Genomic DNA, 26,839 nt, shown 5'->3' with positions numbered 1-26,839 from the left:
CCTCATTGAGCGAGCCCTGCAGCAACGTTCCCGACGTAACGAGTCTGCGTCCGTTCAGCCCTTCAGCTCAGTGGCCGCTTCGTGCAGCGCCAGTGAACATTCCTCTTTGCGAGAGTTGATCCGAGACGTAGTTCGCGAGGAGCTCCGGAAACTCCACATCATCTCGCCTGATCCGACAGCCGCTGCCCTCACTGAAGTCGTGCGCGAGAAGATCCGGCAAGCGTTTGCACCGCCTCAGTTTCTGCCAGAGCCACGCCCTCTGAGTTATGCAGCAGCTGTCCGTCAGCCCGCGGTGCCTCCCGCGCAGCCTCTACCGTTCGACTCGCAGCCGCCGTCCGTTCTGCCGCCACCCTCCTACCAGCGGCCACCGCAGCCGGGACTCGCCATGCAACCACCGGTCCGGAAGGCAGACATCTGGCGCACTCCTCGTCAGCGGCCACTCTGCTTCCACTGCGGGGAAGCCGGCCACCTGTAACGGCGCTGCCCCTACCGTGAACTCGGGCTTCAGGGATTTTCACGTCACGCCCCGCGCCCACGGTTCGGTGAGCGACCTCGGGACCTCGGGACCGTTTTCGTTATCCTGCCTAACTGTTGCAAGGACCTCATACTCAGCCTTGACTTTTTACGGCAGCATGGTGCCGTCATTAACGTTCCTCGCCGTTTGGTCACGTTTTCACCGCCTGCACCTACTTCCTCAGACGCCGAACGACGCCACGCACCTTTGCGCATCCTTGACACGGATGTAACCATGCCGCCGCGCTCATGTACCCTCGTTACCGTCAGGTGCGATGACCAGTCCAGTGCTGCAGGGGTGGCCGAACAGAACACTGAGCTGCTGCTCCATCATGGCGTCTGTGTTGCCCGCGGTATCGTCCATCTGACCAATGGCCTCGCGAATGTACTTCTTACAAACTTCGGCAATGAGCGACAACGCATCGCTAAAGGGACCACGATCGCCTACTTGGAAGATATCGCCGAAACTTCTGCGTCGCACTCCAGAGCGGGACATCTGCCAGTCAAACGGCCCAATTCGCCCTCGATGTGAACCCCGCTCTATCGCCAACCGAGACGGATCGACTCGTCGGGCTGCTCTGTCAGTTTCAAGACTGTTTCTGGTCTGCCTCAGCGGTCAAGCAGACGCCTCTCACCAAGCACCGCATAATAACCGACGAACGTATCCGACCAGTCCGACAGAACCCATAGCGAGTGTCACCGCGGGAACGCGAAGTCATCGCTCAGCAGGTCGACGAAATGCTGAATGACGGTGTCATACAGTCATCGAGGAGTCCCTGGGCTTCACCTGTCGTCTTGGTTAAGAAGAAAGATGGCAGTCTGAGATTCTGTGTTGACTACCACAAACTTAACCAGGTCACAAAAAAAGACGTCTATCCGCTACCACGCATTGATGACTCCTTAGACCGGCTGCGCCATGCGCGCTACTTCTCCTCGCTCGATCTCAAAAGCGGTTATTGGCAGATCGAAGTAGACGAACGGGATCGTGAGAAGACAGCGTTTGTCACGCCGGATGGACTTTACGAGTTCAAGGCCGTACCGTTTGGATTGTGCTCCGCTCCAGCGACCTTCCAGCGGATGATGGACGCAGTCTTATCCGGCCTTAAATGGCAAACTTACCTAGTATATCTGGACGACGTTATTCTGTTTCCCCCAACGTTCGAGGAACACCTCCAACGTCTTTTCCAGAAATTCCAGCCGCCGCGGCCGGGATCGAACCCGTGTCTTTCGGGTCAGCAGCCGAGCACCATAACCGCAGAGCCACCGCGGCGGCCGTTGAACATCGGTCTTGGGATGACATCCTACCGCACGTCACATTCGCATACAATACGGCCCAGCAAGAGACCACGCGCATGACGCCCTTCTCCCTGTTGTATGGCCGCGAAGTGTCCACCATGCTAGAAGCCATGTTGCCCCATCACGACGATGATCCCAAAATCGGTACCGAGGAATTTACTCAGCGCGCCGAAGAAGCACGGCAGCTTGCGCGACTGCGCATCTGGAACCAGCAAGGCCGAGACGGTCGCGTTACAATCACCGCCACCGAGTAGTGACCTTCGAACCGGACGACAGGGTGTGGGTGTGGACTCCGATTCGACGCCAAGGGCTTTCCTAGAAACTGCTAAAGCAGTACTTCGGTCCCTACAGAGTGGTCCGTCAGCTGACTGACGTCACATACGAACTTCTTCCCGACGGCTCTTCTACTACTCATCGCCGCCAGCAGTGTTACGTAGCCGTTGGGGCTCGTAACCGAAAGGCTTTAATGGGGGGTTGACCTGGACGGCACCCGAGAACAAGCCAAGAGCACCAAGAGGAGGCCGGGACCGAGCTTCTTCTTTCGCTCGCCGGTGCACGCGACTTGCGAAGAGTAGCCGCCCAGCGGCTGCTAGTGGAAACGTGGCAATATATTATGGTTTACACAGTCAAACGCTTCCCTCAGGTCAATGAATAAGCCTATAGTGAATTGTTTCGTATCCATATTTTTAAGCATTTCACCCTTGATTTGTAGTAAGACCATTTCAACTGATTTTCCTTTCTGGAAGTCGCACTGCGAATCGCTGAAAACATGGTATTTAGTAAGAAAATTTGTAAGTTGAGCATTAATAACGTTCTCAAAAAACTTAGAAAATATGGGTAAAACGGATATCGGGCAATAGTTTGATATATCAGTAATACTTCCACCTATGTGGACCGGGGTTATACGCGCTTGTTTAAGGTCAGAAGGAAAGATACCAGTTTCAATCATTTGATTGATTATATATGCGAGTGGCATGGTATAATCGGTGCTACATGTTTAATAGGGACACTGCTCAGGCCATCTAGTCCAGTGGCGACATTCTTTCGAATTCTGGCAATGAAGCTGATGACTTCTTCGGAAGTAACTGGGGAGAATATAACTGAATTTCCAAGCCTTGGGCGAAGTATAGAAAACGAATTAGCACAGTCTCTGTTTGGAGGAATGTATTCGCCAACGTTAGAAAAGAACTCATTCATTGCATCTAACGCCTCTATATCAGCCTTCCCATCAGCGAAAGCTGCAACATTAAGAGGACACTTAGCTTTAAGGTTACCGGATAAATTATTTATTAAGGCGGAAGCCTTTAATGCCTCATCGTTGTAAGCAGGAGTTGTCGACAGAAAATGTCACGCTTTTCAATTGGTCGAAATGCTCGTGACGTCACAGTGCGCGAATTTCAAATGGGGCCAATTGTACTTTGGCTAGTAACCATGCAACCAATCCTTTCTAACTAAGTGGGACTGTGTTTAGTTAATTGTTTAATTAATCAATTATCCTAATTAAGATAGAGGACAATGAAAAGGTCAGAAGAGGAAAAGAGAAGACGAGCGTCGCAGCGACAACAGCGTCCGCTGAAAGAGACGCTGCTGAAAAAAACAGATAAGTACGATGTTTAGAAAAAATTTATTTACATATGTACACATGCCAAGGTTACAAGATACATTCACATTAACAAAAACACATGACATTAAGCATGTAAGGTGAGCCAATTAAACAGGTACCGTAAACATTTCTAAGTAACTAACAGGAATGGGCAATGTAAAATAAGAATGCACATATACCGATTGACAGAAGAGCGAAAAGTCGATAATTAGTCATTGAAACATTGAAAAGGAGACTTTAGCGCCAGTTTGGCCTAAAAACCAAGACAAGACGACCGTTATTAACAGAAATAAATGGGCATGACCATTGTAGGAGAAACTCTTCCTCACCCAAGAAAAAGAGTTCCTCGGACAAAAAACTAATCAGCTCCCGTCGGAGACGGCCGAGAATTGGCCACACAGCGCGGCGTCGAAAGCCACTAGCGACCGCGGCGCATCGACTGCGCCATAAACTAAAAAGACCTGCAACTATTAACAGGCGAGCAAAACGGCCGCTGGGGAAGCGGCCGCGGGAGACGAAGCACGAAATGCCCTGCCCACGAAATCCCGCATGAACCGCGCGCCAAAAGACACGCGCTACAACACAGGTGACTGTAGCGTGGCGATTAGATTCCGGGAGCGGGCAATTCGGACAGGTACTGGAGCGTAACACACCCCACCGCTCTAACCGGTCGCAAGTAGGGAGCACTGCCCAGCCAAGTTTCCAGACAAAGTCACGTAGATGATCTGGGAGAGGTGTCGACGCTAAACGCGCCCACTGAACGCGGCGCATAGGTGAGCGGCGAGACGCCGGCACAACAGGTAACAATAGTGTGCCCATAATGTCCACCACACGGTCTGCAACGATGTTCACAGCAGGTACTACTGCTCTTACATGCCTGTAAAAGGCCACTGATGAAGCGTAGAAAGCAGTAGGTTGCTCTGACTGGGGTCCATGATTAACAGGGGCCGCCGGATCCAAAAAACGTAAAGAAGGGCCCAAAAAGTACCGAGCCAGGATTCGCGCCGGAGACGCGTTTCCTAGCAGGATACGCAAAATACTCTTCAACGCTAACAGCGAGGACGTGACGGACAAATTTGGAAAGGCAAACCCTCCTCTCTCCCGTGGTTGTCCAAGAACAGCACGGGCTACAAGTTCGGTTCCGCCTGACCAAAAGAACGAAAAAACTGTAGTCTGCACTCGCCTTATGACACGGAGGGGTGGTTTAACAGTGTAGCAGAGGTACCAGAAGGCACCAAGTATGACGGACTGAACCAGGTAGCGCCTCTCAAGCAGAGGCAACTCGAATGTCTGCGCCCTTCGCACACGAGCTGTAATGTCTTCGACGACCGAAGACCACACACCATTCCATATTCCAGCACAGTCGTAGGTCACACCTAAAATGCGCATCTGCGCGCACCACTGCAAAGGTATTGAAGATGTAATACGAGTCTGGGAAGACCCTACAAAAAAGTAACAACTCTTCGAGTAATTAAGAGCAGCCCCAGACAAGGAGGCGTACTCACGGAAAACATTTAAAGTTTCAAGCAGGCTGCGTTCATCAGCTAAGTACAGAGTGATGTCGTCTGCATAAGCAGTGACGCGTACCGCTTCGCTGCCTGGCAAAGCCAGACCTCTGATAAAGGAGTGGCGATTGACTGCCAAGAGGAAAGGCTCTAATGCTAAGACAAACAAAAGGGGGGAGAGCGGACAACCTTGACGGACGCCGCGGCGAACATCAAATGCGGTACTTTCCCGGCCATCGAGGAACAGAGTGCTTGAAATATCTCTGTACATCTCTTTAATGAGAAGCACGAATGAAGGTGGGAAGCCGAAAGCATCCAGCATCCCGTAAATGTACTCGTGCTCTAAGAAGTCGAACGCCTTTTCCTGATCAAGGGAAAGAAGACCCTGTGCGCGCCGTCGTAAAGTATACGATAGGATGTCTCGCGTTACAGAAGATAAACTGTGTATTTCACGGCCTGGGATGGAGCAAACCTGGTGGCAGGAAATAAGTGACGGGAGGAGAGCTCGTAGACGACGAACGAGTAATTTTGCTAATACTTTGTAATCTGAATTTAGCAGGGTGATAGGGCGCCAATCTGCCGGGCATGTCGACATAGGAGACTTTTTAGGAATAAGGACAATGCGACCTCTTTTGAATGATGCCGCGTTCGCTCCACCACCACGCACTTCCCCACTCAGTCCGACGTTTCTCGTTTCATATACGTTGTGTCGAACATCCTAGACAGTTCCAACATTTGACAGGTGAATGACAGAACACGATGGATAGAAATGCAATAATATAAATATGAAATAGCCTAATTAACCTTTCTAGTTAGACCGCATAAATCAATAAAACCGAGAACGAAATTGGTCGAGTTGGGGAATCGAACCAGGGTCTCCGGAGTGCAATACGAGCACGCTAGCCACTCTGTAATGCAAGCTGAATGGTTTGGAATGAAAAAAGGCGCGTCTAGCTAATACGGCGTCTTCGTTCACTCCCATCTTCCCCCTTTCCCGTACGGCGAGGTGCAGGTGTCCACCCAGATATGCGAGAGAGATACATTTCCTTTCCTCAAAAACTAAATTTACCGTCCAGCAAGGCGTACAGCCGAATTGGCGATGGCGTTCTGTGGACTCACTGGCAGCGTTGCAAGACGCTGTCGCGTTCCACTCTTACAGGCAAAGCTTAACATGTTAACCACACATCAGTAACACACGCAGACAGCCAATGGACGCGTCATTCGCTGGCAGCACTTGAATCATCATTCACAACCACATTCGTGGCAGAATGCTGTACTCAGGCTTTCGCCTTGCACCCACTTTAGTCGCCAAAGTGACTCCTAATTTTTTTTATTTATTGCCATAGCTTTCTTGGGGTGTTGTGTATTTCAGCAAATAGACATTGATAGTATTACATTTTTGCCTTCCTTAAATCGGCATTAAATTTATTTCGAAATGTCTTGAATTGCTTTAGTATAAGAGTATCACGTGATTGGAGGAAAGTGTGGTACATTTTGTTTTTCACTTTTATTCTCTTGTGCAAGGTGGTCGTAATCCAAGGCTTGCGTATTTTTTTTTTTCGGTTAGAATTCTGCACCAAGGAAAAATATTTCTCACGGCAGGTCTTAAATTTGCTGAGGAAAAGAGAATACGCTTGACTAGCATCGCATTCGGCGTAGATACTATCCCAGTGAATATTTTCCATCGCAGCGTAAAATTTCTCGAGCGAAGCAGAGCTTATGTCACGATAAGTAGAGCTATAAGTGACTTTCTGTTTGGCAGTCGCCGTCGGCAAACATGTAAAAACCGGGAGGTGGTCACTGATATCAAGGGAAAGCACACCTCATAAACACTGGTCACAAGGCACATTGGTAATGCAGATATCTAGAAGCGTGGCACTGGTATCGGTAACACGGGTGGGCAAGGAAATTATATTTGAACAAGCGAAAGTTCGAATTATAGTTTCTAGGTGCTCAGAACATGAATCTTCGCCGAGCATATTGATGTTCACATCAACCATAACTAAGAAGGCTCCTTGCATTGAATGGAGGCTTGACAGTAAAGTTTCCATAAATTCAAAAAATTAGGACTTGTATCCTAATAGTGGCCTATAGACAGCTGCTATAAGAATACTTTTCAGCCGTGCCACAAGGCACTCAACACTGGGTGTAACGCATGTTAATTCGTTCACAACATCACAGGTAATTGAGATATCCGCGTGCAGGCGTCGGGAACCCATGGGTAATTCCTTCGCCAGCAGTTCCAGATCCGCGCACACAGTCTGATGGGTACTCTCCCCACCAAAAAAAAAAAAAAAACAAGGGGAGAAAAAAGTAAAAGAAAGAAAAAAACAGCACAAATGCACATTGCAGAACTACGGAGGCGGTTTCCCCGCCTGCCGTGTCTCGGCCATGACGTTCGGCAGCGGCTTCAACATCGGACGCCGGATTCCCGGGGCCTTCAACGGCGGTTCCTCGCTGCCACCATCAAGATGCGTCTTTTCGCCGGCGCTTTCCTCACGGGAACGTTTTCCAGCTGTTAGGGTGCCAGCCTCCTCAGTGAAGTCCATGCCTTCGGTGTTGGCAGGTTCAGCGCTGTCCACAGCTTCGGCCGCGGCTTCTGTCGCGCCCTTCGGCGCGCCATCGCCATCCTGTTGAAAAGCACTCTGAACTTGTACTACACTCGCCGGTACCTCACTTGACGTCGCCTTCTGCTTCGTCAAAACCGTAAGCGACGGCCCTTCCCTCGCTGCTGGTTGCCCGTCTGCACGGGCTGCATGTTCCGCATCAGCCTCGTCCATCAGCAACTCGGACGAGTCTTCTCCTGTATCGGGGCCGGTAATGCTCGCGTAAGTGCAGGCACACTGTTCCCCTTCGAGGCCGAACCGTCGGCAGGCTCCGCAACGCGGGACTCGGCATTCCTTACGGATGTGCCCCGTACTCCGACAGCGTAGGCACAACGGTGGTCTGCCTGGCACAACAACGAGCGCCAGCTCACCGCTAACGTTCAGCTGGTGCGGCAGGTCGTCCAGCTTCACGCCAGCTCTCATCTTCAGCGTGACGAGTCTAGTAGTCGAGCCTTTTTCTGACATACCAGTCACGCGCCAGCGCTCGCGGGCAACTTCCGTCACTTTTCTGTACGGCGCAAAGGCAGCCCGAACATCCTCGTCTGGCACGTTGTGTAGCAGCCAGTGAAGTTTCAGTCGCACGTCTTGGTTGGCCGGGTCAATCACCAAGCAGCGGCCTTTTTTCACTACCAGCTCACCGACACTATTAATCTTGGTCACCGCTTCAGCATCTTTGAAAGTGACGGCCCAGACGTGGCTCATCCGATACGTCCCCTTTGCGATAACATCGGGGAGCAGCGACTGCTCTGCTAAAGCGTCGCGGAAATCTTCCACCCGGTACGGGCGGGCCCTGATATCGGCGTGCAAAAAAACCGTATTCGAAACGAACCGACCTGTAGGCAGTGCTGGCAAAACAACCTGGTAAGTATTTTCCTGTTGACTAGCCCTGTCACCGCGGCCCGACACGGCCGCTGAAGCCGCTCCATCGGAGCCCTGCATCCTGCGTCCGTTCACTCACTGGCGTGGCCGGAAGCAGAATCCTGGCCACTATACTAACGAGGAGCGATGGCAGAGGGGAACCACCGGTGTTGGCCATGGCATAGAAGTCTGCTGCCAGTAAATGTGCCGGCATGGAGAGAAAAAAAAAGAAAAGCTCCCCGTCGGGGAATCGAACCCCGGTCTCCCGCGTGACAGGCGGGGATACTGGCCACTATACTTTTTTTTTCTTTATTTCCGGATACTTACACAGTACAAAATCGTACACGGAAAAAATAAAGCGAACTCACAGCCAAAAGTTCACGTGGAAATGATAGTAATAAGGAAGCTGTCATCCTTAGGTGGGATGACGTTGTCGTTTTAAAATTCTCTCAAATGGATCAAGGGCTCTAATCTTGGCAGCCATTCTGGAACTGTACACTTCAATTTGTGCATTTCAACAAAGGCATGCATACTTTCACGAAAGTAGAGCCTTGCAGGGCGAGCATCGGTGTCTAAATGATACCCAGCCATCCGGGACCGCCAGAGGCTGTGCAGACCGATTAACATGACGGTATCAAAAGGTATGCCGTCTTCGTTATCTGTTGATAGGAACCTGATGCTATGTGTATCTAACGGTAAGTCTTTTTTAAGGGTTCTTTGCAGCACGTCCTGTTGTGTCCCCTTATTGCTTTTGTGTGTGTGCGCCCCCGCATCCTCCTCCTAACGACCACTCGCATCCTCCTCCTAACGACCACTCGCATCCTCCTCCTAACGACGACTTGCCCCTCGTCGCACGCTGTCGCCGGATGCCCCCCCATGGTGCGCCCCCGCGTCCTCCTCCTGTTTTGGGAAGCCACTCCCTCCCGTGGACGCTTCTCCGCTCCCTCCTTTCTTCGGGCGGCCAGTTCGGCTCCTGCCTCGGTCGACGCTGGTCGCACCCTCATCGGCTTTAAATAAACGAAGTCTTAAAGTACCGTGTGCGTCTTTCGCTGCATTCAACACAGCGACCGGACACGACAGTGGCGACAAGAAAGTGGATTCGACCCGCGCTACGCAACGCTATTGACAAGCCATGGCTACGCGAGGGTTTCCCAATCAGATACCAGAGTTCAACGGCTCATCGTGGTCATCGTGGGTTGGACGCCTTCAGTTCTACTTTGAAGCTAACAACATCACAGACCCAGCCTTGAAGAGGGCCAACCTGCTGACGCTGTGCGGGGAGCAGACCTACGATACTGTCTGCGCCCTTATTCAGCCAAGCACACCAGCGGCAGTGTCTTACGACGACATCGTAAAAGCGCTGCAAAAGCACTACGACCCAAGGCCATCCGAGGTCTACAGCCGGGCTCGCTTCCAACGACGAGATCAACTGGGAGGAGAAACTGTGAGCGCCTACGTAGCCGCGCTCAAGAAGCTCGCTGCCGACTGCAATTTTGGAACGCTGTCGACAACAGCTACCGGGCAGGAGGGAGACGCAGCTTCTTCTGCTAACACCACCATGCTTCCCTTGGACGTGATGTTACGCGACAGATTTGTGTGCGGACTGAGTGACGAGTCACTGCAGCAGCGCCTGTTCGCTGAGAAGGACCTCACATTCAGCAAAGCTTACGACATCGCCGTTCGAGCGGAGAGCGCCGGTCACCAGCAGAGAGGGATTCGCCGGAACACCGAGCCGGTACACCAGACAAGCAACCAGGTGCGCAAGCCTTCTGTTGTTGTAAAATCGGTCAAAAAGGCACAACGCTGCTGGCGGTGTGACGACCAACACAACCCCCAGGGATGTCGATTCCAGTCAGCCACGTGTAATTTTTGCCACAAGCGAGGGCATATCGAAAGAGCATGCATTACGAAACGGAGACTTGCCAAGATAAAGTCACCTTCCCAGCCTAATCACAGCGTCAACGCCTCAGAGAATACGCCGCTATCTGATCTCCATGGAACAACATCAGCAACACCATCTGTGTTGTACGACCTGAACACCATGAATCTCGGCACGCGACCGAAGATTTTTACAGAAGTAAGCGTACATCACCAGCTGATTAAGTTCGAGGTGGACTCCGGCGCAGCCTGTACTCTGATCAGTGAGGACACGTTCCGAACTTCATGGCCATCTGACGCACCCGCCCTGCAACAAGACGACACGCACCTGCGAACGTGGTCAGGACAGAATCTGCCACTATTGGGCTCTGCCAACGTGCAGGTTAACTACAACGGCCAGACCCATACGCTACCTCTGCTTGTTGTGAAGGGCACAGGATCAAGCCTTCTAGGGAGAAACTGGTTTTCTCCACTAGGCGTGATGATATGCGGCATACACCAGACGCCGAGCCAGAACATGGTTGAGCAACTGCAAGAGAAATACGAAAGAGTATTCTCGGAAGAGATTCCAGGAAACGAAGGGCCCCCGGTCACACTGGAGTTGTTGGACAACGCGCAACCCAAATTTCTGAAGGCCAGGCCGGTGCCGTTTGCTCTCCGAGATTCAGTTGAAAAAGAGTTGGACAAACTGGAGCAGCAAGGTGTCATCGAGCCGACGCAGCATTCAGAATGGGCCACACCACTTGTCGTAGTTCGCAAGAAGAACGGAACCATACGCCTCTGCGGAGACTACCGGAGCACCGTCAATCTTGCGACTAAAGCGTCCTCTTACCCGCTACCGACACCTGAAGAAGTATTCAGTGTACTACGTGGCGCAAGAGTCTTCAGCACATTGGACCTCACCCAGGCGTATCAGCAGCTGAAGGTGAGCGAGTCAACTGCTGAATTATTGGCAATTAACACACTGAAAGGCTTGTACAAAGTCAAGCGACTGCCTTTTGGCGTAGCTGCAGCCCCGGCCATATTTCAAAAATTCATGGAGACAGTGCTTCAGGGCATCCCAGGAGTTTGTGTCTACCTTGACGATGTCATCATCAGTGGCACTTCCACTGAAGAGCATGCAGTGCGCCTAGAGCTCGTTCTCGAAAGGCTAGCAAACGCTAATTTGTGCATAAGCAAATCGAAGTGCTGTTTTGCGGTGCCAGAGGTGCAATTTCTGGGACACCGAATTGATGCGGAAGGCATTCACCCTACCGAGGACAAAGTGCGAGCGATCACAGAAGCACGAGCTCCAACAAACAAGCAGGAGCTACAGGCTTTTCTCGGACTCTTGACGTTCTACGACCGGTTCTTGGAACAAAGAGCTACCGTGGCCAACGACTTATACCAACTCCTTCGGAAAGATGTGACATGGACATGGTCGCCACGCCATCAGCAGTCATTCGATGCCCTGAAAGACCTGATTCGAAGATGTACAGTACAGTCCTCCGCCACTACGACGAAAGGAAGCCTCTGCTTTTGGCTTGCGACGCATCACCGTACGGAGTCGGCGCGGTTCTATCGCAAACTGACGAGCAAGGAAGGGAAGCTCCCATCGCCTTCGCCTCACGTACGTTGTCGCAAGCAGAACGCAACTACGCGCAACTTGACAAAGAAGGGCTAGCCATCGTCTACGCGGCGACACATTTTCACCAGTACATTGCCGGCCGGAAGGTGACCTTTATAACCGATCACCGACCGCTATTGGGCATTCTGGGACCACAAAGGCCTATGCCACCAACTTTGTCTCCGCGAATGACACGTTGGTGCATCAAACTCTCAGCGTACGACTACGCTCTGGTCTACCGCAATGGGAGTAAACATCAAAACGCCGATGCGCTAAGCCGTCTGCCACTAGACGCAACTGTTGACGAACCATTTCCACCAGGAGACGTTCTGATGTTCGAAGCACTGCCAGAACCTCCGCTTACAGCAGGCACAGTTGCAGCATCTACGCAGAAGTGCGCAGCTCTCCGGCTAGTTTACACAGCTGTTCAACAAGGCAACGTGCATAAACTCAAAGGGGACAACTTCGACGCTTACCGCAGGCGAGCTACAGAGTTGAGCACCCATCGCGGCTGCATCATATTTGGGTCCCGAGTTGTGATGCCGAGAGAACTACGCGCACAAGCTATGTCTCTCATCCACGCCGGACATCGGGGCATCGTTGCAATGAAAAAGTGTGCCAGAAGCTACATGTGGTGGCCTGGCATTGACAACGACATCGAAACAGTGGTGCGAGAATGCAAGCCTTGCCAGAGCAGCCGGAGCGCCCCGCCGAAAGCTCCTGTCCCAGAATGGGAAAAGCCAGACACACCATGGCACACACTGCACATTGATTTTGCAGGACCAATTGAGGGCTGCACTTTCCTTGTGGTCGTAGATGCCTACACAAAGTGGCTTGAGATAAGGCAAATGGGACAGACGACTTCGGCAGCAGTCATTGACAACCTCCGATCACTATTTGCAACGTTCGGCCTGCCGCGCAAGGTAGTGTCGGACAACGGAACACCGTTTGTGTCTGCGGAGATCCTCAAGTTTTATCGCGACAACGGGATCTCATCAGTTACATCGGCCCCCTACCACCCAGCGACAAACGGACAAGCCGAGCGCTACGTAGCCGAGCTAAAACGCGCCCTTGAAAGAGATCAGACAGGCTCGCTGCAGCGCCGCCTTGCGCGCTTTCTCTTCAAGCAGCACACGACGGTTCAGAGCACAACAGGCGAGACCCCCTCGAAAATGATGTTCGAGCGTGAAATGCGAACCCAGCTCACAGCCATCCTCCCCGAGCCAAAGGCAGAGACGTTCCGGGAAGAAAAAGCAATTCCGCGCTGCGGCACGCTTAATGAGGGGCAGCGCGTCCTCGCCCGACAGTTTCTGAAAAAGCCACGCTGGGAGGAAGCTACAATTGTCAGACGCATAGGCCTGCGCTCTTGGCTCGTCAACATACATGGCACAGTAGCACGCCGACATCTCAACCAGCTGCGTAGATTTACGACGCCGTCTGAGAGCTGTCCGCCAGCGGAGAGAACACATGCACCATCTTCCCACATAGCCTGGCACCTCTTCCCGGAAGAAGAGACTTCGCCCAGGACAGACCTAGGAGACACAGCGAACAACAGCCAGCCTACAAGTGTTTCTCCCCCGAGCGCACAAAGCCAGCGCGCCTCCACGCGTGAGCGCCGACCCCCTGCACGATACCAGGCAACTTTCTAAGGGGGAAGGAAGTGTTGTGTCCCCTTATTGCTTTTGGGTGTGTGCGCCCCCGCATCCTCCTCCTAACGACCACTCGCATCCTCCTCCTAACGACCACTCGCATCCTCCTCCTAACGACGACTTGCCCCTCGTCGCACGCTGTCGCCGGATGCCCCCCCATGGTGCGCCCCCGCGTCCTCCTCCTGTTTTGGGAAGCCACTCCCTCCCGTGGACGCTTCTCCGCTCCCTCCTTTCTTCGGGCGGCCAGTTCGGCTCCTGCCTCGGTCGACGCTGGTCGCACCCTCATCGGCTTTAAATAAACGAAGTCTTAAAGTACCGTGTGCGTCTTTCGCTGCATTCAACACAGCGACCGGACACGACACGTCCCAAAAATAAACCCCCTCCCAACAGTGTAGAAAAACATGATCTATTGTCTCAGGCTGTTTGTATATTAAACAAAGCGACCCCCATGGCAGAAAAAAACCCCTGTCTTCAAGAAATGTTTTCACCGACAACGTTCCAGTATGCAGCTTAAAGAAAAACGTTTTTACTCCTGGGGAAACTGGCATCCTTTTGACCCGCTTCAATACATCTTGACCCGGATAGCCGTTGTACAAGGCTCTGTACACAGGAACGGAGAAAAAGTCATCGCACACATCCTTATACAATTTTTTCCTATTGACTGCACACAAATATTGAATCGAAAAACGAGTTGTCAAAATTCTGACGCTGTTTACGACTTCTCTTAAAAAACCAAAAAGGTTTGGTTTGGTTTGGTTTATGGGGTTTAACGTCCCAAAGCGACTGAGGCTATGAGAGACGCCGTAGTGGAAGGCTCCGGAAATTTCGACCACCTGGGGTTCTTTAACGTGCACTGACATCGCACAGTACACGGGCCTCTAGAATTTCTCCTCCAAAGAAATTCCAGCCGCCGCGGCCGGGATCGAACCCGCGTCTTTTGGGACAGCAGCCGAGCACCATAGCCGCTGAGCCACCGCGGCGGCAAACCGAAAAGGCGCCCTGGCATACTTTCTGTGGCAACAACAAAATTTGGCAACGCCCGCACGAGCCTTACTTGGCAAACAGTGCGCAGAAATGGATCATTTACGTCGCGGAAGAAAATGAATCTGTTTACAAGCTGTCGGGCGAATAAGTGCGCTAGCCCAAGACCCCCGTCTTTGACACGCCGAAACAAGTTATCCCGTCTACACCGTTCCCAATTCGACGCCCAAACAAAAGCGGCAAATACCCGATGCAGCCTCTGAATGTTTAACCTGGAACAGTGAAGCGTTTGCATTACATACCACAACTTGGCAACAAAAAACAGATTACACACCGTTGCGCGTGCAAAGATAGACAGCGGCACACCGCTCCATTTGTCAGCCTTCTCACGGATTTCTTGGGCTTGATCGCGCCAAAATGGCTCACTGTCTTCATAGCATTCTAGAGGCACACCCAAGTACTTAACCGGTGTTGTGGCCCAAGTCACGTTGGCAAACGTGTAAGGCGTCGATGGCCACTCTCCGTGCCAAAACCCTAGACACTTTCCCCAATTCACCGGACTTCCAGTGGTCGTGCAGAAATCTTTCACGGCTTCGACTGCCACGCTAACGCTCTCTCTGTTCGTACAGAAGACGGCTACGTCATCAGCATACGCCAAAAGTTTGACCTCCGTCATGTGGACTTGGAAGCACTGTACAGATTCATTCTCAAGGACTGACAAGCACAAAGTTTCAATATAAATGCAGAACAGAAGCGGGCTGAGGGGGCAACCCTGACGCACCGAACGTCGCACGTTCACGGGTGCACCAAGTTCCTTGTTGACAATTAATCTTGTAGTGCAGTTTCGGTACGCCAAGGCTACGCCCTCGCTGATAACAGAACCCACATTAATGTAATCTAGAACTGCAAACAAGGCATCATGTGAAACACAATCAAAAAAGGTCGAGTTGCAGAACCGCAACGCTACCGCATGTTGCATCACAACACTCCAGTACGCGTCTCGCCTTATGTATGTTCGTAGCAATGGTCCTTCCCTTGATCCCGCAAGTCTGGTGAGGCCCAACAATCTCCTTAATAACGGTCTGTAATCTGGCTGCTAGTACTTTCATTAGTATCTTGTAATCAACATTTGTTAGGGCTATTGGCCTGTATGACGTCACCAATCTCAATTTCTTATTTTGTTCTGTTTTAGGGATTAGTACAGTATGTGACGACGCAAAAGAAGGCGGCAACAAGTTAAGATCGTAGCCTTCGTTAAATACTGCAGCTAACAATGGGGACAACACTTTTTTAAATGCTTTATAAAAAGCCGCGCTCAAGCAATCAGGCCCTGGCGACTTCCCTGGATTTAGATTATCAATGGCACGCTCAACTTCATGTTCGGAAATCGGCAGCTCCAACCTTTCTGTTGTGTCAGCATCTAGTCGTGGCAAGGAAGAAAGAAACACGCGCTTAAACCTGCCCATGTTCATGTCGCGAAATGCAAACAGTTGCTGATAGTATTCGTAAAACGCACGTGCAATGCCGTCTTTATCTGTCACGAGGTTGCCGTTCCACTCTATCTCTTCTATGTCGTTTCGACGACCATGCGCTTTCTCGAGACCGAGAGCCCGTTTAGTGGGCGTCTCGCCTGCTGCGCATCTTTCGGCCCTGGCGCGAATGAGTGTTCCTCGATATCGATCTTCATCTAGTAACTCAATTTTCTTTTTCAGTTTTCTGATATCGTCATTATAGACCCCTGGCTCTTTGCACTCGTGCGCTATTAACTGATTTAGTGTCGCCCTTAAACAAGCTTCTTCTCGCTTTTCGTCATGTCGAATACAACTGCCTCTTTCTATAGCTTTCCCACAAGACGACGGACAAGACTGGTTTTTTTCCGTTTACAATGTACCAACTGGCCCGCATTTCAACCCTTCTGCATTCTATAGCTTTCATCTTAGTTTCTTGTTTGCACCATTCCCACTGCTCTCCAATGGTGGTGCAAGGCCGTTGCTCTATCTCTTTAAGCTTCCCTACAATTATTTCAACTAAAGCTTCATCTTCTAAGAGTTTGGAGTTTAGCTTCCACAGTCCCCACACAAATTTTTTCTTTCGGTTTCTAGGGCCGATTGTACATTTCACAAGACAGTGATCCGAAAAAAATTACCGACGATTACGTTACTTCCTAATGCGAAATTTGAGCGCAGCAAATAAGCTGTTTCACCTTTTCGATAGTGAGTCAACCCCAGCTGCGGAGTTGGTTTCAGGGACAACGCCGCCGATGCCGACACAAACAATATGATACCCTCGCTTCCGCAGCGCTAAGAACCAGGTCTAGCCGTGGGAAGGTGGTCACGTATTCGTCGACGTGCCGTGGCCTACGTGAAATAACCGGCGCGTCGGCAACTGAAGAGCACCCTATCCGCCACACAAGAACAGGGGGGGGGACCCTTTCCTCCTCTTTCTGCATGGCGGCGACGGTGTTCTATGCAGTCACGTTATCTTGACTCTCTAGCGGCGTCAGCGGCATCCAGCGGTATCAGTCGGTCGTTATCAGTCGGTCGCTGCTAGCGCTGGGGGATGAAAGGGGGGCGGAGCTGGTTACGAGGCCGACGACAACGCCGACGACGACGCGAAACCCAGGAACGGACGCCAAAGAGCTGCGCTCTAAAAGACACTGGCATAACGACATAATTTTGGCATTTCGGAATCGCATCCAACGATAAATAAATACGGTCGAGCCGGGCATGACTAGAACCTTGGAAATGCGTGTATTTCACGCTGCGCGCTCCCTCCAAACACTCCGCTACATCATCTAGAGCAAATTCGCCAACTAGCTGCGACAAAACATCCGTGCTTGCGTCTCGAAAGGCGCGGCTACTTGTCTTATCTCGAGCACTTAAAACACAATTTAAATCGCCCATAACGACGAGTTGTCGCCCACTATTTAGATATCGCTGGATGCTCACGAAAAAATTTAACCTTTCATCAGCCGCATTCGGTGCATAAACACAAAGAACGCGCCATTCGCTGTTATGAAAAACGAAGTCACAAACAATAAAGCGACCTTGCAGAGGGGAGCCACCGGTGTTGGCCATGGCAGAGAAGTCTGCTGCCAGTAAATGTGCCGGCATGGAGAGAAAAAAAACGAAGAGCTCCCCGTCGGGGAATCGAACCCCGGTCTCCCGCGTGACAGGCGGGGATACTGGCCACTATGCTAACGAGGAGAGATGGCAGAGGGGAGCCACCGGTGTTGGCCATGGCATAGAAGTCTGCTGCCAGTAAATGTGCCGGCATGGAGAGAAAAAAAAGAAGAGCTCCCCGTCGGGGAATCGAACCCCGGTCTCCCACGTGACAGGCGGGGATACTGGCCACTATACTAACGAGGATTTTTTTTTTTTGTCTTTATTGCCTATACTAACGAGGCCATCTATCCTATACTAACGAGGATAGATGGCAGAGGGGAGTCACCGGTGTTGGCCATGGCATAGAAGTCTGCTGCCAGTAAATGTGCCGGCATGGAGAGAAAAAAAAGAAAAGCTCCCCGTCGGGGAATCGAACCCCGGTCTCCCACGTGACAGGCGGGGATACTGGCCACTATACTAACGAGGATTTTTTTTTTTCTTTATTGCCGATTTTGACGTACAAATCAAGAGGTTACAAGAAATAAAACATGGCGGCCACACTTCGGCCGACACGACTTTAAAATTTTTTGAGCGACATTAATCCATCTAGTACAGTTATCCATTGTGGTGGATCAGGCAGTGCGTTGTACACATTTCTTAAGCGCACAACGCTCTCAATGAAATGTTCGCGAACCGGGCGAACAACCAAGTCCGCGTGTTCAAACTGCATTCGTGTTTTCCACACCGCGTGGAGGCCCAGGACCATAATGAGGTCATAAGGTATTTCCTCTGTGGGATTCACAGGCAAGAAACGTATGCCGTACGGATCGAGGGGTAACTGTTTTTTTAAAGTTCTTTGGAGTACATCCCAATGAAAGATCGGGTCCCAGCAGTCTAGAAATACGTGTTCTATTGTTTCGGGTTTCTTGCATAAAAAGCAGTCAGTGTTCCAGGGAATGAAGAGTCCTTTATCGTGAAGCCAGGTCTTAACTGGGAGGGTGTTTGTATGTAACTTGAAAAAGAACGATTTGGCGGAGGGTAGTATAGGCATTTTCTTCACTCTTTTTAGGACGTCCTGTCCTGGGCCACCGCGATGTGGAGAACGGTACAAAGGTACAGGGAGCATGACATCTACAAGGTCTCTGTAGAGTTTTTTCTTTGTAACGGTTGACAGGTACTGCTGGGAAAACCGTACATTCAACAGCCTATACGATAAAACAACTTCATGCAGGTATCCAGTCACCCTTCCGCACATATTTTGCACAGACGAGACTACGAATCCAGGCAGAAGTCTATACAGTCTTACTTGTATAACTGTGCGCAGGAAGATATCATTCTGATCCCGTAAAAAAACAAAGCGTGCCACAATTTGTCGCAGAAACAAGTGAGCCAGGCCAAGACCTCCTTTCTTTACAGGCAAAAACAAATTCGTTCGACTGGACCGCTCCCAAGTCGAGGCCCAAATAAAAATAGCAAAAACCCGGTGCATTTTTTGAATGCTCATCCTCGCCGCACACAACACATTCATGACGTACCAGATTTTTGATATCAAAAAAAGGTTGCAGACAGTGGCTCTAGAAAACATCGACAGTTGCTTGCCTTGCCACCCGTTCGCCTTTTCTTTAGCCATCAAGGCTTGATCCCTCCAGTACGGTTCAGGGTCGCGATAATTTCCGAGAGGCACACCAAGGTACTGCGTTGGCACCATTGACCAGGTGAGCCGACAAAAGGCTTCTGGTGTGTCCACCCAATCGCCATGCCAGAAGCCATGACTTTTATCCCAGTTTATCTGGGCTCCAGTCGCATCACAAAACTTTTCGACGACATTAGTTGCCTCTCTAATGCTATCTTTGCAGGCGCAGAACACCGCGATGTCATCCGCGTACGCCAGAATTTTGACTTCGGCAGCCTGTAGTCTGTAACCTGTTATGCGCGCATTATGTTCCATCGCCAGACAGAGTGGCTCAAGATAAGCGGCAAACAGCAGTGGTGAAAGGGGGCATCCCTGCCTCACCGACGAGAGCACGCACAAGCTATCAGTGAGCTCACCGTTAACAATAATACGCGTTGTACATTTTTTGTACGCCATCGTGACGCCTTCCGTAATCACACTGCCCACATTTGTGTGTTCAAGTATGCAGAGCAATGCCTCGTGCGAGACACGGTCGAAGGCTTTTGCCAGGTCAAGCTGCATCATCGCGACGTGATCGCCCAGCACGTCGCAACACTCGAGCACGCTTCGAGCCACGTGCACATTCGTCGCGATAGTGCGGCCTTTAATGCCACAAGTCTGGTGTGGTCCAACCAACTTCTTAATAACACCTTGCAGTCGCTTTGCTAGAACTTTGGTGAATATTTTATAGTCGACGTTAGCAAGAGTTATTGGGCGATATGAGCCTGGCAACAAACGTTTCTGAGCATCATCACTCTTCGGGATTAGCACGATATGCGAGGTTGTGAAGGACAAGGGTAGTCTTTTCCGGTCATACGCTTCGCTAACAACGTGATAAAGAACTTGGGCAACCTCAGACCGGAAAGTTTTATAGAAAATGGCCCCTAAGCCATCCGGCCCAGGTGCTTTCCCGACTGCCAGCTCATTTATTGCGCATTCTATCTCACTTGGTGTGATTGGTTGTTCTAGCTGTGTCCTTACTTCTTCGTCAAGCTTTGGCATCAACGGAAGGAATTCTTTTTGGAAACAATCTTTAAGGTCCCGTGGATGGCTTAGAATTTCTTTAAAGTGCTCGGCAATCGCATGCTTAATTTCATTTCTGTTAGACGTGACGTTTTCACCTATAGCTAGTTGGCGGATTTCTTTTTGACATGCGTATCTTTTTTCATCTGAGAGAGCCCGCTTGGTTGGCATTTCTCCCGCCCACAGCTTCTCGGACCTTGATCTCACTACTGCCGCCTTGTACTTCTCCGAATCTATCCGTTCAAGTTCAGTTTTCACTTCCTTTATTCCTCTAACACACAGACCAGGTTCGACATTCTCCATACTAACAAAAAACTGCAGTTGCTGGCGAAGCTTTGTCTCTGCTTCTTTCTGATTGCGTCGAATGACACTACTTCTTTCAATAGCCATTGTTTTTACTTTCTGCTTAAAATCTTCCCAACGAATGGCGTAACTTTCTGGCTCGCTTGCAGTCAAATTTTTCAGTTCTTTCGTTACAGCGTCGACAAAAGCTTCGTCATCCAACAGCTGCGCATTCATTTTCCACAAGTCCCAGCTAAAGATTCGTTTCCTCTGCGTCTTTCCAAAGGCGGCCGTTACCAAGCAGTGATCGCTGTATGCGATGGGTTTCACTTCGTACTCGCTACACATTGGTATCAATTCGGCAGAGACATATAATCTGTCTAACCTTGCATGGCTGTCTTGCTGGAAGTGTGTAAACTGCGGACGAGTACCGCTGGCGAAAACGCTACCAATGTCTTCAAGGTCATATTCGTGCACAAGTGTATTAAGAAATTCTGCACTCTTGTCACGAACACGCGAATGTTTTGCGCGGTCATCAACATTGCAAACACAGTTAAAATCGCCTAGCAGTGTTATCACTTTCTGACAGTTTAGGTACGCCTCAAGCCTTTCAAAGAATGCCCGCCGTTCCATGTCAATATTCGGCGCGTATACACAGATGACGCGACACTCCAATTCGCCAAAGACGATATCAGCGATTAAGAGGCGTCCACTGTCACATGAAAATACTGACTGCACGCAGATTCCAAAGTTGTTGCGTATGAATATGGCGCAACCACCTGATCCACCAATCGCGTGAGAAATACACACATCGAAATGAGCACGAAAATTGGACACCATTCGGTCGGTGAGCTCCTGGCTCTCAATTTTTGTCTCTTGGATTCCCACTATATGTAAGTCATTATCTAAGAGAAGGCGACTAAGCTGACATTGTCGTCGTCTTGCTCCAAGGCCCCGTACGTTTAACGTCGCTACCCGTAGCGCTCTTTCGATATTAACCGCCATGGTTACACGGTAGAATGGTGCCCATTACAATAGCCCAAGGGTCTGTGGTCATGATACTGTGGCGATAAGCGCGTCGAAGGCCAGGAAAAAGAAAGAAACTCTAACCAACAAAAAAGGACAGTCCAAGTAAACTTGGCACCTCTTTCCAAGCCCGAACACGAAAAACGAACCGCTCATGATGAGGGCCATGGCGTTTACGGAAACCCCTCCCAACCCACCTTAGCTGGACAAACTAAATTTACGGGGGCGGTTTACCCGCCTGCCGCGAATCGACCGGAATGTTCGGTCGCGGCTTCAAGGTAGACCTCCGCATACCTGGGGCTTTGGTGGGTGGCTCGTCTCCGCCCCCGCCGTCCTCCTTCGTCCCAACGCTAAGGGTCTTGTCGTGTGGTCGTTTCCCCGCCAGCAGGCTGGCTGAAGCGCTAAGGATGTCCATAACCTCGGGTTCTGAGGTGCTGGGAGCCGCTTCATAATCAACTGAGGTTTTCAGCTCGGCGCTCACAGCTGTCGAAGAATCCTGCGAAGGCGGTTGATGCTGCTCTGCAGTAACCGCTTCGGTTCCGGGTTGCTCCTGCTGCGGCAGTGGAATCACCGTATTTTCGGCTACCTCCGTTCTTGCACTTGCCACCGATGCTGCATCCTCCATGTCCGCCTCGTCCATGAGCAGGTTTGAGGCGTCGTCGGTGGTTGTCAGTCCTGTTACGCTGGCATACGTCCGCTCGCACTGGCTGCTCTCATGACCGAAGCGTCGGCACGCACTGCACTTGGGGATGCGGCAGTCGCGACGAATGTGGCCCGTGCCACGGCACCGAAGGCAGAGCGGAGCCCTACCTGGCACGACCACGAGGGCCAACTCTCCGGCGACGCTCACCTGGTGCGGCAGGTCGTCCAACTTTACGCCCGGCTTCAACTTCAAGGTGACCAGTCTGGTAGTTGAGCCCTTATCTGCTAGGCCATGCACCCGCCACCGCTCTCGGCCGACGTCTGTGACCTTCCCGTACGGCTCGAAGGCAAACCGTACGTCGTCGTCGGGCACGCTGTGTAGCAACCAATGCACTTTCATGCGAACGTCCTGGTTGGCAGGATCAATTACGATACAGCGGCACTTTTTCACCAGCAGCTCACCCATGCCGACAATCTTTTTCACCGCATCTTCGTCCTTGAAAGTCACCGCCCACACATGGCTCATGCGGTAGGCTCCGAGGGCAATCACTTCCGGCAGGAGCGATAACTCGGCGAGAGCATCGCGAAAATCTTCTGCCCGATACGGGCGGGCCCTAACATCACAGTGTAGAAAAACGGTGTTCAAAACAAAACGCCCTGTTGGCAAACTAGGCAAAACAACTTGGTACTCATTGTCTGAAGCAATATTCCTGTTACCGCGGCCCTGCTGGGCCGCTGAAGCCGCTCCTACGGAGCCCATGACACACACGTCCGTCACGCTCGGTGGCCGGAAATGGAATCCCCGCCACTATACTAACGAGGAGAGATGGAAGAGGGGAGCCACCGGTGTTGGCCATGGCAGAGAATTCTACTGCCAGTAAATGCGCCGGCATGGAGAGAAAAAAAAGTAAAGCTCCCCGTCGGGGAATCGAACCCCGGTCTCCCGCGTGACAGGCGGGGATACTGGCCACTTACTAACGAGGAGAGATGGAAGAGGGGAGCCACCGGTGTTGGCCATGGCAGAGAATTCTACTGCCAGTAAATGTGCCGGCATGGAGAGAAAAAAAAGTAAACCTCCCCGTCGGGGAATCGAACCCCGGTCTCCCGCGTGACAGGCGGGGATACTGGCCACTATACTAACGAGGAGAGATGGAAGAGGGGAGCCACCGGTGTTGGCCATGGCAGAGAATTCTACTGCCAGTAAATGTGCCGGCATGGAGAGAAAAAAAAGTAAAGCTCCCCGTCGGGGAATCGAACCCCGGTCTCCCGCGTGACAGGCGGGGATACTGGCCACTATACTAACGAGGAGAGATGGAAGAGGGGAGCCACCGGTGTTGGCCATGGCAGAGAATTCTACTGCCAGTAAATGTGCCGGCATGGAGAGAAAAAAAAAGTAAAGCTCCCCGTCGGGGAATCGAACCCCGGTCTCCCGCGTGACAGGCGGGGATACTGCCCACTTTTTTTTTTTTTCTTTATTGCCTTCAAGAAAACAACACAACATCTACATACACCAAACTGAAAACTAGCAACCTGCCAGATCTTCCTGGCAGGCCTTGTCAAGTTTAAAATTCTCTCAACAGAGCCAAATTTTCCATCCTGGGTAGCCAATCGGGTACACATGCTTGTAGTTTCATTACTTCCACAAATCTACGTACATTTTCCCGAAAATACATGCGGGCTGGTCTCGCGTCAGAATCGCAGTAATACCCCGCCATTCTGGAGCGCCATATACTATGGAGGCCCCAGAGCATTACCTGATCAAACGGAAACCCGTCCTGGTTTTCAATTGCCAAATATCTGATACCGTAGGGATGAAGCGGCAGCTCTTTTTTAATTGTTCGTTGCAAAACATCCCAAAAAAACACCCCCTCCCAACAGTGAAGAAACACATGGTCTATTGTTTCGGGACACTTGCAGATTAGGCAATGCGAACCCCACGGTAGGAATAAACCCCTTCCCTCTAAAAACCTTTTAACTGAGAGTGTTTCCGTATGTAACTTGAAGAAGAAAGTTTTGGTTCCTGGCTGTACTTGCATTCTTTTTACTCTTTTCAGAACATCCCCTCCGTGGCCTCCATCGTACAAAGCTCTGTACATTGGCACTGGAAAAACAACATCACACAGATCTGCGTATAGCTTTCTCCGCTTCACGTCACTTAAATATTCTCTCGAAAAACGCACAACCAGAAATTTAACGCTATCAGCAACTTCTCTGAAGTAACCTAAAGTTCTTCCGGAAAAATAATTTGTTCCCACCACAAAATCAGGCAAAACACGGGTCAACCTTAGTTGACACATAGTTCTCAAAAAAGGGTCACGCACATCTCGGAAAAAGAAAAACCTGTTTACAAGCTGGCGCAGAAACAGATGTCCTAGCCCAAGGCCACCATCTTTCACACGTCTAAACAAATTCGTCCGTCGGCACCGTTCCCAGGTCGAGGACCAAACAAAAACAGCTAAAATGCGATGTATCTTCTGTACATTTGCCCGGGAACAGTGCAACACTTGCATGACGTACCACAGTTTGCTTAAAAAGAACAAGTTACACACCGTCGCTCTCGCAAAGATTGATAAATGTGCCCCCTTCCATCTATCTGATTTTTCCCGTAGTTCGTGCGCTTGTTCTTTCCAATATGCATCACTGTCCCGGTAGCAATTTAGTGGCACTCCTAGGTATTTTGGGGGGATAGTTACCCAAGTCACATTCGCAAAACGATCTGGGGTTGATGGCCAACCCCCATGCCAAAGTCCCTGGCACTTTGCCCAGTTCACTTTACTTCCGGTTGCCTTCCTGAAACTGTCAACAGACACAACAGCCTCCCGTATGCTCTGCTGATTCACAGCAAACACCGCTAGGTCATCCGCGTACGCAAGCAACTTGACTTCAGCTGCCTGCAACCTAAAACCTTGAACAGCCTCGTTCTTAATAATGTTCAAACATAGTGTCTCTATATAAATGGCAAACAAAAGTGGACTGAGGGGGCAGCCCTGGCGTACCGAACGTTGCACCCGAATGGGGGCCCCCAGACTCTTGTTTATAATTAATCTCGTAGTGCAGCCGCGGTACGCCATGGCCACGCCCTCTCGAATTACTGAACCTACATTCGCGTGGTCCAGAATACAGAGCAAAATTTCGTGGGCTACACAGTCAAATGCCTTTTCGAGGTCTAGTTGGAGGATGGCCACACAGTCATTAGTCAGATCACAACACTCCAGAACCGATCTTGCCGTGTGAATGTTAGTCATAATTGATCTCCCCTTTATCCCGCACGTTTGGTGAGGGCCAACAATATCCTGAATTACTGACTGCAGTCTCCTTGCTAGCACTTTCATTAATATTTTATAATCGACATTAGTCAAGGAAATTGGCCTGTAAGCTGTGACCTGCTGGAGCTTTTCCTCGTTATTTGTCTTTGGAATTAGAATAGTGTGAGATAACCCGTATGACAGCGGCAATCTGTTTATTTCGTAGGCTTCTTTGAACAACGCAGTCAATATTGGCGCTATTTCGTTCTTAAACCCCTTATAGAAGGCTGCACTTAGGCCGTCTGGCCCAGGCGACTTTCCCATATTTAAACTATCGATTGCTTTTTCGACCTCGAGTTCTGTGATTGGCATCTCTAATCTTTCCTTCGTGTCCTCGTCAAGTCGTGGCATAGCGATAAGAAACTTTTCTTTGAACGCGTTTATGTCGACCTTCTGTTTGTTAAAAAGCTGCTGATAATACTGGAAGAAGCCTTGTCTGATATGTTCGTCATCTGACGATAGCATGCCGCCCCATTCAATCTTATCAATATGATTTTTTTCCGCATGCGCCTTTTCCAAAGCCAGTGCTCTTTTCGAGGGCGTCTCGCCCATGTCCCAACTTTCCGCCCTTGCCCGCACTAACGCTCCTTGGTATCTGTCTTCTTCCATCAACGCAAGCTGTTCGTTTATTTTCCTAATATCTTCTATCCATGTGCCGGGTGCGTTACATTCTTGCTCATGTAGTTTTTCCAGCAAAGCCTTTAGCTGGGTTTCTTTAATTTTCTCCTGGTACCGCAGGCAACTGGACCTATCAATGGCTTTTATTTTAATCTGTTCTTTGCACATCTCCCATTGCTTCCAGATTTCGTACAATGTGCCCGGCCTTACTTTAATGAGTTCATTTAGTACAACCCGTCTAAAGGTCTCATCAATGAGCAATTTGTTGTTAAATTTCCATAACTCCCAGCTAAATGCATTCCTTCGTTTTTTGGTGCCGAATACGCATTTCACTAAACAGTGATCCGTGAATGTCATGGGCACAACTTGGTATTCATTGCATACGGGAATCAAATCCAGCGACACGTAAATTCTGTCAAGGCGTGCGTGGCTCGCACCTTGGAAATGCGTGTACTGTACGGCACGCGCTCCCCCCAGGTACTCGGCCACATCTTCCATATTCCACTCGCTTGTTAACTGGCACAACACATCAGTGCTCTTGTCTCTGAAGCCGCGTGTGCTGGTTTTGTCCCGAGCATTCAGTACACAGTTGAAATCGCCCAGCATTACTACCTGCCTCTCCGTACTTAACTGCTGCATAACATTCTCGAAAAACACTGCTCTTTCCTCAAC

At 50.6% G+C, this 26,839-nt stretch overlaps 1 protein-coding gene and 2 non-coding genes across 3 annotated transcripts; all 3 read right to left on the bottom strand.

Annotated features, from left to right (window-relative positions):
• Nucleotides 1-21,819: 21,819 nt before the first annotated feature.
• Nucleotides 21,820-23,012, bottom strand: LOC149346855 (uncharacterized). The gene has a single exon (XM_089585459.1). The coding sequence runs from the start codon at nucleotides 23,002-23,004 to the stop codon at nucleotides 21,820-21,822; it is 1,185 nt and encodes a 394-aa protein (XP_089441585.1). The 5' UTR covers nucleotides 23,005-23,012.
• A 306-nt stretch (nucleotides 23,013-23,318) lies between these two features.
• Nucleotides 23,319-23,390, bottom strand: TRNAD-GUC (transfer RNA aspartic acid (anticodon GUC)). Its single transcript has one exon. It is a non-coding gene; the product is annotated as a tRNA-Asp (tRNA).
• A 90-nt stretch (nucleotides 23,391-23,480) lies between these two features.
• On the bottom strand, nucleotides 23,481-23,552 carry TRNAD-GUC (transfer RNA aspartic acid (anticodon GUC)). Its single transcript has one exon. It is a non-coding gene; the product is annotated as a tRNA-Asp (tRNA).
• Nucleotides 23,553-26,839: the final 3,287 nt, after the last annotated feature.

Source organism: Amblyomma mixtum, chromosome 4 (genome assembly GCF_055824585.1).
Source record: "Amblyomma mixtum isolate Tamu chromosome 4, ASM5582458v1, whole genome shotgun sequence".
Lineage (NCBI taxonomy): Eukaryota > Metazoa > Arthropoda > Arachnida > Ixodida > Ixodidae > Amblyomma > Amblyomma mixtum.
The sequence above is the reverse complement of the archived record's forward strand: the minus strand, read 5'-3'. Positions and strand labels throughout refer to the sequence as shown.